Source organism: Procambarus clarkii, chromosome 31 (assembly GCF_040958095.1).
Source record: "Procambarus clarkii isolate CNS0578487 chromosome 31, FALCON_Pclarkii_2.0, whole genome shotgun sequence".
In the NCBI taxonomy this organism is placed as follows: domain Eukaryota; kingdom Metazoa; phylum Arthropoda; class Malacostraca; order Decapoda; family Cambaridae; genus Procambarus; species Procambarus clarkii.
Genome location: NC_091180.1, coordinates 5,215,727 through 5,236,751, shown reverse-complemented (window position 1 = coordinate 5,236,751; position 21,025 = coordinate 5,215,727). Strand labels below are relative to the sequence as shown.

Genomic DNA, 21,025 nt, shown 5'->3' with positions numbered 1-21,025 from the left:
ATCTCGGGCGCCGGCGAGAAACAATAGGCAGAGTCTCCTTCGCCCTAATGCACCTGTTACCTAGCAGTAAATAGGTACCTGAGAGTTAGTCAGCTGTCACGGGCTGCTTCCTGGGGTGTGTGTGTGTATTAACCTAGTTGTGCTTGCGGGGGGTTGAGCTCTGCTCTTTCGGCCCGCCTCTCAACTGTCAATCAACTGTTTGTACTACTACTACTTTTTTGTTTTTATCACACACCACACACACACGCACCCCAGGAAGAAGCCCGTACCAGCTGACTAACTCCCAGGTACCTATTTACTGCTAGGTAACAGGGGCATAGGGTGAAAGAAACTCTGCCCATCGTTTCTCGCCGGCACCCGGGAACGAACCCGGGACCACTGGATCACGTGTTCAACCTGCTGTCCGCTCGGCCACTAGCTCTCCCAGGTCACCGTCCACCAGCTGTGTGTGTGTGTGTGTGTCTGTTTGTGTGTGTGTGTGTGTAATTACCTAAGTGTAGTCACAGGATGAGAGCTACGCTCGTGGTGTCCCGTCTTCCCAGCACTCTTTGTCATATAACGCTTTGAAACTACTGACGGTCTTGGCCTCCACCACCTTCTACCCTTACTTGTTCCAACCGTCTACCACTCTGTTTGCGAAAGTGAATTTTCTTATATTTCTTCGGCCTCTGTGTTTAGCTAGTTTATATCTATGACCTCTTGTTCTTAACGTTCCAGGTCTCAAAAAATCTTCCCTATCGATTTTATCAATTCCTGTTACTATTTTGTATGTAGTGATCATATCACCTCTTTTTCTTCTGTCTTCTAGTTTTGGCATATTTAATGCCTCTAACCTCTCCTCGTAGCTCTTGCCCTTCAGTTCTGGGAGCCACTTAGTAGCATGTCTTTGCACCTTTTCCAGTTTGTTGATGTGCTTCTTAAGATATGGGCACCACACAACTGCTGCATATTCTAGCTTTGGCCTAACAAAAGTCGTGAACAATTTCTTTAGCATATCGCCATCCATGTATTTAAAAGCAATTCTGAAGTTAGAAAGCGTGGCATAGGCTCCTCGCACAATATTCTTCATGTGGTCCTCAGGTGATAGTTTTCTATCTAGAACCACCCCAAGATCTCTTTCTTTATCAGAATTCTTTAAAGATTTCTCACATAATATATAGGTTGTGTGGGGTCTATGTTCTCCTATTCCACATTCCATAACATGGCATTTATTAACATTAAATTCCATTTGCCAAGTGGCGCTCCATGTACTTATTTTGTCCAGGTCTTCTTGAAGGGCATGACAATCATCTAAGTTTCTTATCCTTCCTATTATCTTAGCATCATCAGCAAACATGTTCATATAATTCTGTATACCTACTGGTAGATCATTTATGTAGACAATAAACATCACTGGTGCAAGAACTGAACCCTGTGGTACTCCACTTGTGACATTTCTCCAGTCCGATACATTGCCTCTGATCACAGCCCTCATTTTTCTATCAGTCAGAAAATTTTTCATCCATGTTAGAAGCGTACCTGTCACTCCTCCAATATTTTCCAGTTTCCAGAACAACCTCTTATGTGGAACTCTGTCGAAAGCCTTTTTTAGGTCCTGATAGATGCAGTCAACCCAACCATCTCTTTCCTGTAATATCTCTGTTGCTCGATCATAGAAACTGAGTAAATTCGAAACACAGGATCTTCCAGATCGAAAACCATACTGTCTGTCTGATATTATATCATTTCTCTCCAGGTGTTCTACCCATTTAGTTTTAATTATTTTTTCCAATATTTTGACTATTACACTTGTCAATGATACCGGTCTATAATTAAGGGGGTCTCCCTTGCTTCCACTTTTGTAGATTGGAACTATGTTAGCCTTTTTCCACACATCAGCTACAACTCCTGTATACAGGGATGCCTGAAAAATCAGTTGAAGAGGAATGCTGAGCTCAGGTGCACATTCTCTCAGAACCCATGGTGAAACTCCATCTGGACCAACTGCTTTGTTCTTATTTAGCTCCTTGAGCATTTTTTCCACTTCGTCTCTGGACACCTCTATGTGCTCTATGTTGTTCTCTGGAATTCTTATTGTATCTGGTTCATTGAAGATTTCATTTTGTACAAACACACTTTGGAACTTTTCGTTTAATGTTTCACACATTTCCTTTTAATTTTCCGTGAATCTATTTCCCATGTGTGTGTGTGTGTAACCAGGAAGCACCCTGTGACAGCTGACTAACTTCCAGGTACTTATTTACTGCTAGGTAACAGGGGTATTCAGGATGGAAGAAACTTTGCCCATTTGTTTCTGCCTCGTCCGGGAATCGAACCCGCGCCACAGAATTACGAGCCCTGTGCGCTATCCACCAGGCCACGAGCCCCCCCCCCCCCCTTTGGGTACGTGTACTCACCTAGTTGTACTCACCTAGTTGTGTTTGCGGGGGTTGAGCTCTGGCTCTTTGGTCCCGCCTCTCAACCGTCAATCAACAGCTATACAGATTCCTGAGCCTATTGGGCTCTATCATATCTACACTTGAAACTGTGTATGGAGTCAGCCTCCACCACATCATTTCCTAATGCATTCCATTTGTCAACCACTCTGACACTAAAAAAGTTCTTTCTAATATCACTGTGGCTCATTTGGGCACTCAGTTTCCACCTGTGTCCCCTTGTGCGTGTGCCCCTTGTGTTAAATAGACTGTCTTTATCTACCCTATCAATTCCCTTCAGAATCTTGAATGTGGTGATCATGTCCCCCCTTACTCTTCTGTCTTCCAGCGAAGTGAGGTTTAATTCTCGTAGTCTCTCCTCGTAGCTTATACCTCTCAGCTCGGGTACTAGTCTGGTGGCAAACCTTTGAACCTTTTCCAGTTTAGTCTTATCCTTGACTAGATATGGACTCCATGCTGGGGCTGCATACTCCAGGAGTGGCCTGACATATGTGGTATACAAAGTTCTGAATGATTCTTTACACAAGTTTCTGAATGCCGTTCGTATGTTGGCCAGCCTGGCATATGCCGCTGATGTTATCCGCTTGATATGTGCTGCAGGAGACAGGTCTGGCGTGATATCAACCCCCAAGTCTTTTTCCTTCTCTGACTCCTGAAGAATTTCCTCTCCCAGATGATACCTTTTATCTGGCCTCTTGCTCCCTACACCTATCTTCATTACATTACATTTGGTTGGGTTAAACTCTAACAACCATTAGTTTGACCATTCCTTCAGCTTGTCTAGGTCTTCTTGAAGCCTCAAACAGTCCTCTTCTGTTTTAATCCTTCTCATAATTTTAGCATCGTCCGCAAACATTGAGAGAAATGAATCGATAGTACAGAGCCCTGTGGACTCCACTGGTGACTTCACGCCAATCGGAGGTCTCACCCCTCACCGTAACTCTCTGCTTCCTATTGCTTAGATACTCCCTTATCCACTGGAGCACCTTACCAGCTACACCTGCCTGTCTCTCCAGCTTATGTACCAGCCTCTTATGCGGTACAGTGTCAAAGGTTTTCCGACAATCCAAGAAAATGCAGTCCGCCCAGCCCTCTCTTTCTTGCTTAATCTTTGTCACCTGATCGTAGAATTCTATCAAGCCTATAAGGCAAGATTTACCCTCCCTGAACCCATGTTGGCGATTTGTCACGAAGTCCCTTCTCTCCAGATGTGTTACCAGGTTTTTTCTCACGATGTTCTCCATCACCTTGCATGGTATACAAGTCAAGGACACTGGCCTGTAGTTCAGTGCCTCTTGTCTGTCGCCCTTTTTGAATATTGGGGCCACATTCGCCGTCTTCCATATTTCTGGTAGGTCTCCCGTCTCCAGTGACTTACTATACACTATGGAGAGTGGCAAGCAAAGTGCCTCTGCACACTCTTTCAGTATCCATGGTGAGATCCCATCTGGACCAACAGCCTTTCTAACATCCAGATCCAGCAGGTGTCTCTTGACCTCCTCTCTCGTAATTCCGAACTTTTCCAAGGCCGCCTGGTTTACCTCCCCTTCTCCTAGCACAGTGACCTCACCTTGTTCTATTGTGTAGACCTCCTGGAACCTCTTGTTGAGTTCTTCACACACCTCTCTGTCATTCTCTGTATACCTGTCCTCGCCTGTTCGAAGTTTCAATACCTGTTCTTTCACTGTTGTTTTCCTTCTGATGTGACTGTGGAGTAACTTTGGTTCGGTCTTGGCTTTGTTTGCTATATCATTTTCAAAACTTTTCTCTGCTTCTCTTCTCACCCTGACGTACTCATTCCTGGTTCTCTGGTATCTCTCTCTGCTTTCTGGTGTTCTGTTATTCCGGAAGTTCCTCCACGCCCTTTTGTTCAGTTTCTTCGCTTCCGCACATGCCCTATTATACCATAGATTCTTCTGTTGCTTCTCGGATTTTTCCCTTTGGGCCGGGATGAACCTGTTTACTGCCTCCTGACACTTTTGGGTAACATAGTCCAACATACCCTGTACAGACTTATCTCTGAGGTCTGTGTCCCAAGGTATTTCACTTAGGAAACTTCTCGTCTGTTCATAATTCCCCTTTTGGTATGCCAGCCTTTTGATTCCTAGTTCTTTTTTTGGGGAGATAAGTCCTAGCTCCACCAGGTACTCAAAGTTCAATACACTGTGGTCACTCATTCCCAAGGGTGCTTCCATCTTGACTTCCCTTATATCCCACTCATTTAGGGTAAATATCAAATCAAGCATTGCTGGTTCATCTTATCCTCTCATTCTTGTTGGTTCTTTGATGTGCTGGCTTAGAAAGTTTCTTGTTGCCACGTCCAGCAGCTTAGCTCTCCATGTTTCTGGTCCTCCATGCGGGTCTCTGTTCTTCCAATCTATCTTCCCATGGTTGAAGTCTCTTATGATTAGTAGTCCAGATCCATTCCTGCTAGCAACAGAAGCTGCTCTTTCTATTATGTTAATGGTGGCCATGTTATTTCTATCATATTCCTGTCTAGGTCTTCTGTCATTTGGTGGTGGATTATATATTACTACGACTATAATTTTTTGCCCTCCATTTGTTACGGTACCTGCTATGTAGCCCTGAAACCTTCACAGCCCTGAATATCCATCTCCTCAAAATCCCAGCCTTTTCTTACCAGCAGAGCTACACCACCCCCACCTCTTCCTTCCCTCTCTTTCCTCATAACATAATAGTCCTGTGGGAACACTGCATTTGTTATCGTTTTCGTGAGCTTTGTTTCTGTGAGGGCTATTATGTCTGGGGTTTCCTCTAGTGCCCATTCTCCAAGCTCATTTGCTTTATTTGTAATTCCATCTATGTTAGTGTACATCGCTTTGAGGCTCACTTTCTTCTGTCCCTTCTCAAATCGCCTCCTTGGTGAGTGTTCTGCTGGTGGGGGAGGCTGTTCCATGGGTGTGAGGACCTGTGAGGTGGATAACAGGGTTTCAGAGAATACTGGGATGAGGGGCGGGGGATCCAGTGAATGGGGAGGGACAGGGAGGGTATGGGGTGAAAGGGGAGGGAGGACAGGAAGGAAATGGGGGGAGGGAGGACTCGGGAGGAGGGGAGGGGTAGAAGGGTGGGGATTGGGTGTGGGGGAGGGAGATTTGGCTGAACATTTGAGTGGGGGCAGGGAGGGTTTGGGGTAGGGGGGTTTTCTATGCAGAGGAGGGTGGCGGGGTTGTCCTCCCTTCTGGTGTTACTGGGTAGCTGGTTGTGGGTTCCCCCCTCGCCTCTGGGGGTGTTGTGTTGGGAGCTGTGACTTCCTGGTTTTCCTCTCTCGCCCTGCGCCTCTTCCTTGCTTCTGCCGCCACGGCTCTCTCCTCCCATGTCATGTGTGTGTGTGTGTGTGCGTGCGTGTGTGTGTATTCACCTACTATTCACCTAGTTGTACTTGCGGGGATTGAGCTCTGCTCTTTCGGCCCGCCTCTCAACTGTCAATCATCTGTTTCTAACTACTTCTACTACTATTTTTTTCACATCACATCACACACACACACACACACACACACACACACACACACACACACACACACACACACACACACACACCAGGAAGCAGCCCGTGACAGCTGACTAACTCCCAGGTACCTATTTACTGCTAGGTAACAAGGGCATAGTGTGAAAGAAACTCTGCTAAATGTTTCTCGCCGGCGCCCAGGATCGAACCCGGGACCACAGGATCACAAGTCCAGTGTGCTGTCCGCTTCCCCGGCCGGCCCGTAATGTGTTTGTGTTTGTAATTACCTAAGTGTAATTACCTAAGTGAAGTTACAGGATGAGAGCTACGCTCGTGGTGTCCCGTTTTCCCACCATATATCCGTTTTCTTTGTCATATAACGCTTTGAAACTACTGACGGTCTTGGCCTCCACCACCTTCTCAACCTAACTTGTTCCAACCGTCTACAACTCTGTTTGCGAAAGTGAATTTTCTTATATTTCTTCGGCATCTGTGTTTAGCTAGTTTAAAACTAAACATGTGTGTACTCACCTAGTTGTACTCACCTAGTTGTGTCTGCAGGATCGAGCATTGACTCTTGGATCCCGCCTTTCGAGCATCGGTTGTTTACAGCAATGACTCCTGTCCTATTTCCCTATCATACCTGGTTTTAAAATTATGAATAGTATTTGCTTCCACAACCTGTTCCTGAAGTGCATTCCATTTCCCCACTACTCTCACGCTAAAAGAAAACTTCCTAACATCTCTGTGACTCATCTGAGTTTCAAGCTTCCATCCATGTCCTCTCGTTCTGTTACTATTCCGTGTGAACATTTCGTCTATGTCCACTCTGTCAATTCCTCTGAGTATCTTATACGTTCCTATCATGTCCCCCCTCTCCCTTCTTCTTTCTAGTGTCGTAAGGCACAATTCCCTCAGGCGCTCTTCATACCCCATCCCTCGTAGCTCTGGGACGAGTCTCGTTGCAAACCTCTGAACCTTTTCCAGTTTCATTATATGTTTCTTCAGATGGGGACTCCATGATGAGGCGGCATACTCTAAGACTGGCCTTACGTAGGCAGTGTAAAGCGCCCTAAATGCCTCCTTACTTAGGTTTCTGAATGATGTTCTAACTTTTGCCAGTGTAGAGTACGCTGCTGTCGTTATCCTATTAATATGTGCCTCAGGAGATAGATTAGGTGTTACGTCCACCCCCAGGTCTCTTTCACGCGTCGTTACAGGTAGGCTGTTCCCCTTCATTGTGTACTGTCCCTTTGGTCTCCTATCTCCTAGTCCCATTTCCATAACTTTACATTTGCTCGTGTTGAATTCTAGTAGCCATTTCTCTGACCATCTCTGCAATCTGTTCAGGTCCTCTTGGAGGATCCTGCAATCCTCATCTGTCACAACTCTTCTCATCAACTTTGCATCATCCGCAAACATCGACATGTAGGACTCTACGCCTGTAAACATGTCGTTAACATATACAAGAAATAGAATTGGTCCCAGCACCGATCCTTGTGGTACTCCACTTGTTACTGTTCGCCAGTCCGACTTCTCGCCCCTTACCGTAACTCTTTGGCTCCTTCCTGTTAGGTAGTTCCTTATCCATTCTAGGACCTTTCCCCCCACCCCCGCCTGCCTCTCGAGCTTGAACAGCAGTCTCATGTGCGGTACTGTATCAAAGGCTTTTTGCCAGTCCAGAAATATGCAGTCTGCCCAACCTGTGTGTGTGTGTGTGTGTGTGTGTGTGTGTGTGTGTGTGTGTGTACTCACCTAGTTGTCCTTACCTAGTTGTGTTTGCAGGGGGTTGAGCTCTGGCTCTTTGGTCCCGCCTCTCAACGTCATTCTACAGGTGTACAGATTCCTGAGCCTATTGGGCTCTATCATATCTACACTTGAAACTGTGTATGGAGTCAGCCTCCACCACATCACTTCCTAATGCATTCCATTTGTCAACCACTCTGAATCTAAAAAAGTTCTTTCTAATATCTTCTTCTTCTTCTTGATAGTAGGTGCAGTTTGCATGAAAGGTTTGTCCTCTCGATGACTGCACCAGTACAGATGTTGGAAGATGCGTTTATGTTGAAGATGATAAGAGTTTCAAAAGTGCTTGTTGCGTTGTGCTGTAGACAGAGGAGCGGCGACTAGAACAGAGGTGTGTGTTAGAGGGAGACTTGCCGCACCGTAGGGCGGTGTGTTGTGTTTATGGCGTCAGCTGATCCTTGGTGTTGCGACGAGGCAGTTGTTGTCTGTGTTTAGCTGTTGATGGCGCCAGGTATAAATGTGGCGCGGGTCAGATGTGACCCAATTTGTTGGTCGACTGGAGATATTTAGCCAGTGCTTTGACTATTTGGTATTTTTCTTGTAACGAGTGGTCACCGCCTCCTAATATATGCTCGATGGTAAAGGGTATTTTAAGTGAGATAAGTACTTGCTTGAAATTTACTCTGGCACTATAATGTTGGAAGCAATGTAGGAGATAGTGTTCGATTGTTTCAGGCACCTGACAGTGGATGCAGAGTTCGTTGATGTCTGTTCTGTACTTAGAGCTGTGTGCTGCTAGTTTGGTGTGTCCCAGCCTTAATCTGGTCATCGCTATATCAATTTCTCTGCTTTTATATCTGGTATGTTTCCAAGTTTCCCATTTATTTTTAATGGACCCGTAGTACAAAGGTGAGCATAACGTTTTCCATTTCGTCGCAAAATCTTGGGTGATGGTATTTTTGAAGGCTCCTTTACGTGCAACATGAGGAATTGGATGACGGGTAATGTGAGGTGTGTTGTGCATTGCTTTGGCTAGTTGATCTACTAGTTCATTATGGAGAATACCACAATGCGCTGGGACCCATTGGATAGAGGTATCATAACCGTTCAATCGATGTTCATGAAGAAGTTGAAGACATGGGTAAACAAACTCCTTGCACGTTTTTGAAGAGTACGTAATTGCTTGAATCGCACTCTTGGAGTCACTGCAGATTGTATATGTCCCGATTGGTAATGTTGGGATTATTTGGAGAGCTTGATATAAGGCATATAATTCAGCTGTCAAAACAGATAGTTGGTTTGGTAACCGCCATCCCTGCTTGAGATGGTATTCCGGTATCCATACAGCGCTAGTGACCGAGGGTACGTTGTTCATGATGATGCGAGATCCATCTGTATAAATCGCTGTGGTATTTAGGTAGCAATTTTTCATTGTTGAGAGAAAGACTGAGGCTATGGCTTGGTGCAGACTTTGGAATATTGTCTTCGAGTTGTATTGCTGTATTAGGAATTGTATAAAGCCAGGGTGGAATAGGGGGAACAGTAAGTTGGGTTTCCGAGTTTTGGAGTAGAGAGAGGTCTATATTGAGGTTATTTGTAGCCCGTGTGAGGAAAGGTTGTGAGTGATTGGTTGGGAAGCGGGGGTTATGTGGGTTAACTGTTGGGTTAATTTTTGATCTGTATGGGTGTGTCTGGTGAGCAGTGGTACAGAGTGACAGATAGTTGGCACACATAATGTCTCGTCTGGTGGCTAGGCTTGTGAGGCCCGTTTCCCCGTAAAGTCCGAGGATAGGAGTGGAACGCATTGCGCCACATATAAGTCGCATGGCATTGTTTTGGATGACCTCTAGGCTCTGTAGGTTAGTAGGCGCGGCCGACGCATATGCTTGGCAACAATAGTCTAGTTGGCTGCGAATGTTGGTTGTATAGAAACGGAGCAGGATTTTATGGTGTGCTCCCCAGGTGGTGCCAGTGAGGGCTATTTCTTATCCGATTTCTAATATCTCTGTGGCTCATTTGGGCGCTCAGTTTCCTCCTGTGTCCCCTAGTGCGTGTGCCCCTTGTGTTAAATATCCTGTCTTTATCAACCCTATCAATTCCCTAGAGAATCTTGAATGTGGTGATCATGTCCCCGCTAACTCTTCTGTCTTCCAGCAAAGTTAGGTTTAATTCCCGTAGTCTCTCCTCGTAGCTCATACCTCTCAGCTCGGGTACTAGTCTGGTGGCAAACCTTTGAACCTTTTCCAGTTTAGTCTTATCCTTGACTAGATATGGACTCCATGCTGGAGCCGCATACTCCAGGATTGGTCTGACATATGTGGTATACAAAGTTCTGAATGATTCTTTACACAAGTTTCTGGTTTAGGTTTACCGGCTGTGTGTGTGTTTGTGTGTGTGTGTGTGTGTGTGTGTGTGTGTGTGTGTGTGTGTGTGTGTGTGTGTGTGTGTGTGTGTGTGTGTGTGTGTGTGTGTGGGTGAGTGTGTGTGTGTGTATGTGTGTATGTGTGTGTGTGTGTGTTTCTATATATATATCCGTGTTCTGAATGCTTTTCTAAACCTTATGCTGAAAACTTTCACAGTGAAAATACAAAGTTTAAAAGGCCGGCTTTTGCAGCAGACTTCAATGTACCTGGTGAGCCACTCGCTAACCAGACCTTTGACCTCTTGGCAACGAAGCAGACACAAAAACAAAAAGTAAAAAACTGTGCAGTCCCTGGGCGATTGAGACTAAACATTGGCGAGCAAAGTTTAGCCTTTTTCCACTTATTTTTCTCTCTTTTATTTGCGTCGTGTGACAGTTTGGCCGAGTCGTAAGACACTGTGTAAGTTGGTCTTCTGTCATCCGTATAGCTGCTTCCGTTGAGATCTGTGGAGTGCTCTATGCCAGTTCTCTCTTTTCGTGAACCTCTACCGGTGTCCCTGACTGTATATCTCTGTCTCTGACAGTTTTCTCTGCGCCTCTGTTTCTCTGCGTCTCTGACTGTTTCTCTGCGTCTGTGTTTCTCTGCGTCTGTATTTCTCTGCGTCTATGACTGTTTCTCTGCGTCTGTGTTTCTCTGCGTCTCTGACAGTTTTTTCTGCGGCTCTGTTTCTCTGCGTCTCTGTTTCTCTGCGTCTCTGACTGTTTCTCTGCGTCTGTGTTTCTCTGCGTCTGTATTTCTCTGCGTCTCTGACTGTTTCTCTGCGTCTGTGTTTCTCTGCGTCTGTATTTCTCTGCGTCTATGACTGTTTCTCTGCGACTGTGTTTCTCTGCGTCTATGACTGTTTCTCTGCGTCTCTGACTGTTTCTCTGCGACTGTGTTTCTCTGCGTCTGTATTTCTCTGCGTCTCTGACTGTTTCTCTGCGACTGTGTTTCTCTGCGACTGTATTTCTCTGCGTCTATGACTGTTTCTCTGCGACTGTTTCTCTGCGACTGTATTTCTCTGCGTCTATGACTGTTTCTCTGCGTCTGTATTTCTCTGCGTCTGTGTTTCTCTGCGTCTGTATTTCTCTGCGTCTGTGTTTCTCTGCGTCTGTGTTTCTCTGCGTCTGTGTTTCTCTGCGTCTGTGTTTTTCTGCGTCTCTGACTTTCTCTGCGTCTATGACTGTTTCTCTGCGTCTCTGACTTTCTCTGCGTCTGTGACTGTTTCTCTGCGTCTCTGACTTTCTCTGCGTCTCTGCCTGTGTACATATGTACATTTAGTAGAGCAACAGCGAGAGTGGAACATCCCGTGACGTCATAACTTGTAACGTAACAAATATGAACGCATTAGGAACACAAGATAGTGTGACAGATGGGCCACATGGCCCTGAAATATGGAGAAACAGTGCATAGAATTATCCCTCGGGAGCCGGGGGGTGGGGGGGGGGGATGATCTATCGCCGCAGTCCTTAGAGTTTATTAAATGGTGTGATTTACATAATACTGGAAGCCGGATATTACTATTATGGTAATGGAACACTGACGACGAGACATCATGACATCAGATGAAGGAAAACTGACAACTCATTTACACCCACCAGCAAGTGACGAGGGGGTATTCATACAGCTGTCATACAGCAGTCATACAACACCCATACAGCAGTCATACAACACCCATACAGCAGTCATACAGCACATCCCACATTCGCAATCTACCAATCTATACCGTATATACGATAGGTAACTGTACAAACATACGATAAGTAACATGTATATACAACATATAATTAAGTATATCAATTTACTAGATTTTGTACCCGTCGGTGTTCGGGTCTCTGTTTGTCTCCCTCTTTCTCTTCCCCCTCTCCTTGTCTTCCATTCTCTCTCCCTCTCTCACATTCTTCTTCCCTCCGTACCACCCGGTCCCCCCCCCCCCCATGCCTGCCATTCTCCCTCCTCCTCCTCATTCATGCCTCCCTTATACTCCCTTATACTCCCTGCTGGTGGGCAAAACATGCTCTAATAACATTTATTCAATGTTGAATCTACATTATCGATGTTCAGTAAAGTTGAATCAATGTTCTCGACGCTGATGTAACGTCGATGGCAGCTGCGAAATCTGTTGGTAAACACTCTATTGACCAAAACACCCGGACTTCAGACTTCATTCGAATCTTTGGTCGTCGAAATAGGAGCAATCCTACTTAATGAGGGACAAAAGGGGGTCGACCCCCAAACACCCGCTATACAATCACAGTTCACCATAGGAAGTGGCTTCAGGCTAAACTGCAGCTGTCTGACCTTTATCCTCAGACAAACAGACATTCTCTTTTTAAAGTACTGATGTTGACAAATCTACAAGTCACAGCTGAGTGTCACTGTTTGTGGATGATATACCATGAATATCACTATACCATGATAACACCATGAATATCACTTCTGTAGAAGACATTGGAAAACTAGACGTTGATATAAATAGTCTTTGACTGGGCAGCGGAAAATAGTATGAAATTTAACAATGGTAAGAATTGTTAAATATCATACTATCGGATTTCGTAAAAATACAGAACGTAAACGATATACAGAGTACAAGACATTTTCTGATGCCTTCATAGGAGGAAAGCAATATGTAATGTATCTAGGAATAATTATTTCAGACGACCTAATGTCTACTGAGCATAACAAAGCAAATAAAGCATCAGCCAGAAAAATGGTAGGAAAGAGTACGACAAACTTCGAATCCAAACATTCCATTACAATGTTCCTACTATTCAAATCACTTCTGCTTTTCAGTATTGTCTACTGCTCGGTGCTCACTTCACTTTTCAAAGCAGAAGTTTCTAAAATACAGGAAATACCGACAACATTTACAGTATTGTATGGACACGATATAGCACCTAAATTACTGGGCAAGTATCATGGAGCTCAAAATTGACTGTACTGACAGTAAACGACAGAGGTATAACATGTATACCTATAAGAATATGTCTGTCTGTTCAGTGGTCGAGGCCAGACGCTTGGGGATAACTTCACCCAAATTGACAGAATGAATGGTCTGGGGTGCTGGATGGACATAGGCTGTTCAGGGGTCGCTAGAAATAAAAAAGGTAACAGCGCGCGCAACACAAATCGCCAGAAAGAATCAGTCTTTCCTATTCACAAAGATATGATAAAGAAAGGAAAGAGAGGCCAGAGAAGGGTATTGAGAGGGCTATTGCTTGGTGTGTGTGTCTGCTGATGAAGCAGTTTGGCTTGTCTGCCTCGTTCACGCCGGCATATTACGGCCTCTCGCTCCGGATTAACGGACTCTGAATTCAAAGGTTTTCGTGGCCCATCGGGTGAATGGAAGTTGGTTATTTGGGTTTCATTTTCACTGGACTAAACTAGAGGTTGAAATGATGAAATGAAACAGTAATGTATAAGAGGTAATGAGTGGGAGCAGCGGAGAGGGAGGGATGTGGAGCCTGGCGCAGACAATACCAAGAGGATAACAGGTCTTAAGGAAAGAGGCTTCTGGTTTAAGTAGTGGTGATGCAGGCGGCGATGGTGATGATAGTTGTGGCCTAGATGGTGGTGATGTTGGTAGTGGTGGCGTGTGTGATGGTGGTGATGTTGGTAGTGGTGGCGTGTGTGATGGAGGTAATGGGACTGGTGGTGTTGGGGACGTCCGTGATGGCGATTGTGGTAATGGTAGCGTCGATGGTTATTAGCAAACCACTATAGGAAGTAACCAACAAGACCCAACCAGCTCTAACATGCATTATTACTAAAACAAAGGAACACAGTGTTGATCAGACCACACACTAGAAATTGAAGGGACGACGACGTTTCGGTCCGTCCTGGACCATTCTCAAGTCGATTGTCACAATTGACAATTCACAATTCCATTCACAATCGACTTGAGAATGGTCCAGGACGGACCGAAACGTCGTCGTCCCTTCAATTTCTAGTGTGTGGTCTGGTCAACATACTTCAGCCACGTTATTGTGACTCATCGCCTGCAAAAGGAACACAGTTACAACCTTTAGCATCATTATAATAACCATTATCATATAAACTACCCTTATCATCTTAGATTCATTCGAATGCCATGGATAAAATATATCGATGGAAATGAGAGCACACCTATTTATATGCCACAAATTACTTCCATGGTTCATTGAAAAGACCACACGCAAAAAAAAAAATCAACTTCATTCTGTAACATCGAACCAACAATTTACGAAAGCGGATATTTCGATAAACTCATTCGCTAACATTCGATATCGGAAAACCTACTTGTAGTCTATTACAGATTCGCTTTTTTGTTGTCATTCTTTTTTGTGTGTCGGCGAGTGGACAGCGACAATGATGGCGATAAACAGCAGCAGCAACAACAACGACAAAAGCAACAATGAACAGTGGCAGTTATGTGGCTTTTATTGCAAGTCCAAAAGACAATTTTGTGAAAATGGGCGCGACATGAGAAACACCAAATTGGGCATCGTTCTTTTCCCATCGCGGGAAGGAGGAACGGAGGACTGAAAAGGAATTAGGTGGATGGGGGGTTTCCGAAGGGCTTCTCTCTCTTATCCCATCCTCCATCATGTTCCGCTGAGGTGGATAGTCACTTCCTACTGCATTTCGTAAACACCTTTCGCTGGGGTATATATAGCCATTTTCTGCCGCATTCTGGCTCTCTTCTGACTCCCTTCAAGTAAGTTAACAGCTAAATTCTTGCAAATTAGCCCCTTTGCATATCCTCGTGTACGTCCTTCGTTGAGGTGGGGACGAAAACTCTTCCTGTTTTATGGTTAAAAATGAAACGCAAACCACTATAACGATTCCACTTGAAAAGGTATTAAGAAGCCCATTTATTTCGTTACAAACCTCGAACATTGCATTGCATGGTTTATCTGTTATATTACGAAACATTTATACCAACCCACTCGTCCTTACATGTTGAAAAGCTTTTCTTTCAGCCTTACAACACAGCAGTATAAGCCATCACCGCAGCCAAAATAATTCCCAGATCATCATAATTAAACCTGACAATAACCTACCAACAATGTATCTTTCATAACACAACAGTTGTACCGGGAATGAATGTTATGCAATTCGGATATACATAAATAGGATTCATCGCTCGCTGTTATCATTCTGCCTGGTTCCCACCTATGAAAGAAGATGAGAAAAACACGCATTCTCAATATTTATTACGGCACTGATGGCGCTGCTAGTATCTCGGCTTTTCTTTAGTGTTGTGAAGAACTAGGCAGACATGTTCGGTGGAACAGGCGCCCTGCGTCCTGGGGAATGGTTTTAATAGTGTTTGAGTCCTGACATCTTACAACCTGGGTATTGATTAAGTCCAGCTACAAGTCCTGATTACTGGACCCCTAACTCATGGCTGATTGTTCCCCCCCCACCCTCAGCCTTGGTATTGTCTCAGCAAGTGGTGGTTGTTGGCACTACAACTCCTCGGTGTTGTCTCAACACATTCGTTCCGGGTACATAATCCCTACGGATAAATTATTGGATTACAGAAATCCACGGTTCTGACAGAGATTTATCTGAGAACCTTGCTTACCCTCAACCAGCATCAAGAACTGCTAGGGAATGTCTTATATAGGCTAAATTACATGAACCAATATTATGTGGTTGGTATTTGGTTTTACATATTTTTAATAAACTTTTTATACAAACAAAATGGCGTCTGGTAGATGCCCGATGTCATGTTTGTCAACGATGGTTTACAGGTATGGCAACCTAATGTAACCAATGGGAGGAGACCAAGCTCGTCATGCATCAGAGACACCGCGTGAGATTGGGTGGCAGGAGCTTAGTTGTTCTGTTCTCATCTGAGCACACTTCACCTGTCTGAAGCCTCTCATGTAAGCCTCACAGAGTGCCGCTGCGAAAGTCTTTGAGTGAAGCGGGAACACCAGAGACTACTCTTCTCTGGCCGATGGCACGATGTTTGTGTGCGAGATAGACAGGAAAGTTCCATGTGCTTTGTCGTGCGACAGAATTTTCTGCTTTGATACTGTGGTCTTTGAGGTTTTCTGGATGACCCGTTGTCTGATCGTATCCAGGATCAACAGGAAACAACATTCAAAAACATTAAACAAAAATTAGCCCAAAATAGATAAAAACAGACGAAGAAAATGAGTGTACATGCAAGACCAAACAAGGTAACTTTCCTGGGAGGACCTTAGTGATACTCTCATTCCCCGCAAGTCAACGTCTGAGCTCGAGCGGGAAGGTAACTTGCCAATTTAGGGACAAGTTTGAGAATTTGGCAAGTCCAACAGTCAAGTTTTGTGGTTCACTTCTAGAGAGATAATGCTCTTAGCATAGCTCTTATTGCCCAGGCAGTCATCCCATCCCTTCCCTTCACCCTGGCACCACACCCCATCATTATCCCCCTCACCCGGGCACTCACCCACTTCTATATCCCTCCTCACCCTGGCACTCACCCCCTTCACTATTCCCCTCACCCTGGCACTCACCCCTTCACTATCCCCCTCATCCCTGGCACTCATCCCTTCACTATCCCCCTCATTCCTGGTACTCACCCCTTCACTATCCCCGTCACCCTGGTACTCCTTTCAACATCGTCCTCATTCTGGCACTCACCCCTTTCACTATCCCCATCACCCTTGCACTCACCCCCTTCACTATCCTCGTCACCCTGGCAGTCACCCCTTCACTATCCCCCCTAACCCTGGCACTTACCCCTTCACTATCCTCCTCACTCTGGCACTCATCACCTTCACTATCCGCCTCACCATTGGAACTCACCCCTTCACTATCTCCCTCACCCCTGGCACTCACCCCTTCACTATCCCCCTCACCACTGGCACTCACCCCTATTCACTCTCCTCATCACCTGGGCACTCCCTTTCACTATCCCCCTCACTCTGGTGCTCATCTCCTTCACTATTCCCCTCACCCTGGCCCTCACTCCTTTCACTATCCCCCTCTGACACTCACCCCTTCACTCTCCTCATCTCCCTGGCACACACCTCTTCACTATTTCCATCACCTTGGCACTCACCCCCTTCACTATCCACATCACCCTGGCACTCACCCCCCTCACTATCCCCCTTCTGACACTAAATCCTTAACTATCCATCTCACCATGGTACTCACCCCTTCACTTTCCCCATCACCCTGGCACTCACCTCTTCCCTATCCACATCATCCTGGCACTCACCTCTTCACTATCCCCATCACTTTGGCACTCACTCACTTCACTATCCCATCACCCTTGCACTCACCCTCTTCAGTATTCCCATCACCCTAGCACTCACTCCCCTTCCCTATCCGCTTCACCCTGGCATTCACCTCCCTTCATTATCCCCATCACCCTGGCACTCACCCCGTCACTATCCTCATCACCCTGGCACTCACCCATTTACTATCCCCCCTCATAATTGCTTTCACCACCGTTCTCTATCCCTCTTGCCCTAGCACTGACCCCCTTCACTGTCCTCCAAACTTTGGCACTCGCCCCTTCACAATCCCCATCACCCTGGCACTCACCCCTTTACTATCCCTCTCATAATGGCACTCAACCACTTCATTATCCCCCCTCACCCTGGCACTTACCCCTTTACTATCCCCCCTCACCCTGGCACTCACCCCCTTCACTATCCCCCCTCACCCTGGCACTCACCCCTTTCACTATCCCCCTCATCCTGGCACTCACCCCTTCACTATCCGCCCTCACCCCTGGCACTCACCCCTTCACTTTAACCCTCACCCTGGCACTCACCCCTTTCACTATCCCCCTCACTCTGACACCCCCCTTCACTATTCCCCTCACCCTGGCACTCACCCTTTTACTATCCCCACTCACCCTGGCACTCACTCCTTCACTATCCCTCTCATCCTGGCACTCACCCTTTCACTGTCCCCATCACCCTGGCACTCACCCTTTTCATTATCCACATCACCCTGGTACTCACCCCTTCACTATCCACATCATCCTGGCACTCACCCTCTTCACTATCCCCATCACCCTGTCACTCATCCACTTCACTGTTCCTATCATCCAGGCTCTCATCGCTTCACTATCCTCCTCTCAATGGCACTCACCCCTTTACTATAGTCCCCTCATAATTGCACTGACCCCCTTCACTATCCTCCAAACTTTGGCACTCTCCCCTTCACTATCCCCATCACACTGGCACTCACCCCCTCACCCTGGTACTCTCCCCCTTAACTATCCCAATAACCCTGGCACTACCCCTTCACTATCCTCCTCTCAAGGGCACACACACACCACTTCACTATCACCCTTCACCCTGGCACTCACCAACTTCTTTATCATCATAATCCTGGCACTCACTCCTCCATCATTATCCTCATCACTCTGACACTCACTTTTTTCTCTATCCCTCTCACCCTGGCACTCACTCCTTCACTATCTATATCACTCGGGCACTCACTCCTTCACTATCTATATCACTCGGGCACTCACTCCTTCACTATCTATATCACTCGGGCACTCACCCTATCACTATCCCCATCACCCTGGCACTCACCCCTTCACTATCCCCATCACCCTGGCACTCACCCCTTCACTATCCCCATCACCCTGGCACTCACCCCATCACTATCCCCATCATCCTGGCACTCACCCTTTCACTATCCTTCTCACCCTGGCACTCACCCCTTTCACTATCCTCATCACGCTGGCACTCACCCCTTCACTATCCCCATCACCCTGGAACTCACCCTCTTCAGTATTCTCATCACCCTAGCACACACTCCACTTCCCCATCCTCTTCACCCTGGCATTCACCACCCTTCACTATTCCCATCACCCTGGCATTCACCCCTTCACTATCCCCCTCACCACTGGCACTCACTCCTTCACTATCCCCCTCACCCCAGGCACTCACCCCTTCACTATCTCCCTCAACCCTTGCACTCACCCCCTTCACTTTCCCTATCACCCTGGCACTCACCTCTTCACTATCCACCTCACCCCTGGCACTCACCCCCATTCACTATCCTCCTCACCTCTGGCATTCACCCCTTCACTATCCCCCCTCACCATTGGCACTCCTTCACTATCCCCTTCACCCCTGGAACTCGCCCCCTTCACTATCTCCCTCAACCCTTGCACTCACCCCCCTCACTTTCCCCTATCACCCTGGCACTCACCTCTTCACTATCCCCCTCTCAATGGCACTCACCCCTTTCACTGTCGCCCTCACTCTGGCACTCATTCCCTTCACTACCCCCTCACCCTGGCATTCAACCCTTTCACTATCCCCCTCACTCTGACACTCATCAAATTCACTATCCCCTTCACCCTGGCACTCATCCCTTTCATTATCCTCCTCACCCTTGCACTCACCCCCTTCACCATCCTCATCACCCTGACACTCACCCCCCTTCACTATCCTCATCACCCTGGGTCTCACCCCCTCACTATCCCCCTCACCTTGGCACTCACCACTTTCACTATCCTCCTCACTCTGACCCTCATCCCCATCACTATGCACCTCAAAATGACACTCTCTCTTTTCACTATCCCCCTCGCACTGACACCCCCCTTCATTATCACCCTTACCAGGCACTCTCTCTTTTCACTATCCCCCTCACTCTGACACCCCCTTCATTATCCCCTTCACTCTGGCACTCACTCCCTTCACTATCCCCATCACGCTGGCATTCACCCCCCTTCACTATCCACGTCACCCTTGCACCCACCCCTTCATTATCCCCCTCACCCAGGCACTCACCATTTTACTGTCTCCTCACCCTGGAACTCACCCTTTTCACTATCCCCCTCACCCTGGCACTCACCCCTTCTTACACTCACCCTTTCCATATCCCCTCACCCTGGCACTCATCCCTTCACTATCAACATCAACCTGGCACTCACCCCCTTCACTATCCCTATCATCTAGGCGCTCATCGTTTCACTATCCCCCTCTCAATGGCACTCACCCGCTTCACTATCCCCCATCATTGGTACTCACACCCATTACTATCCCCATCACCCTGGCACTCACCCTCTTCACTATCCCCCATCACCCTGGCACTCACCCCTTCACTATCCCCCTCGTAATTGCACTCATCCCACTTCTCTATCCCCCTCACCCTGGCACTGAACCCCGTCACTATCCTCCAAACTTTGGCACTCGCCCCTTCACCATCCCCCCTTACCCTGGCACTCTCCCCTTCACTATCCCAATAACCCTGGCACTATCCCTTCACTATCCCCCTCTCAAGGGCACACCCACCACTTCACTATCCCCTTCACCCTGGCACTCTCCACCTTCATTATCCCTCCCCACCCTGGCACTCAACCCATCACTATCCTCAGCACTCTGACACTCACCCCTTTCTCTATCCTTGTCACCCTGGCACTCACCCCTTCACTATCTATATCACTCGCGCACTCACCCCCTTGTGGGAACCGACCTGTGAGATTTATATTTATTTAATTTATATGAATTTATATTTACGTTAATTTATATATTTCGATAACAATGCTATGATGTTAAGTTGACTGTATTTCTGCAATATTTCTCACAAGTATATCCTTACACATTAGGGGGGGGGTTTATAATAAATTTATATATATGTCCAATCAAACTACAGTATTAAACTACATATATTAGTATATAAAATTGGGGGTGCCTTATCTTATTGTACAGCAGGCTTAGTCCACCAGATATAACTAGGATGTAGACACCAAATTATCCTCGTGTAAGGCAGCTTCCATCACCCATAGTAACTGATGTACCAAGATTAATTCTTGCTTCCTCTTCTTGTTCCTGTCAAAGGGCGCTAGCTGTAAAGCCGGAATCCTAATATATGACAGCTATATCAGAGAGAACACTGTGTGTTATATATGATAAGGACCAAGGCTTAATTACCTGTGTTGAGTCGATTGTTCGTGTTCTAACCGGAAATAATCATATCTACCTAACATTACTGGCCAATAATGACTTAGATAAAATTTCGGAAAG

At 46.4% G+C, this 21,025-nt stretch overlaps 1 protein-coding gene across 1 annotated transcript; it reads right to left on the bottom strand.

The window, feature by feature from the left end:
• Nucleotides 1-10,673: 10,673 nt before the first annotated feature.
• Nucleotides 10,674-11,318, bottom strand: LOC138370119 (octapeptide-repeat protein T2-like). Its single transcript, XM_069334106.1, has one exon. It carries the CDS (start codon nucleotides 11,316-11,318, stop codon nucleotides 10,674-10,676), a length of 645 nt encoding a protein of 214 aa, XP_069190207.1.
• Nucleotides 11,319-21,025: the final 9,707 nt, after the last annotated feature.

What these genes read in the sequence shown, in the direction of transcription:
- LOC138370119 (XM_069334106.1), bottom strand. Translation starts at nt 11,318, where the DNA reads ATGTACACAGGCAGAGACGCAGAGAAAGTCAGAGACGCAGAGAAACAG.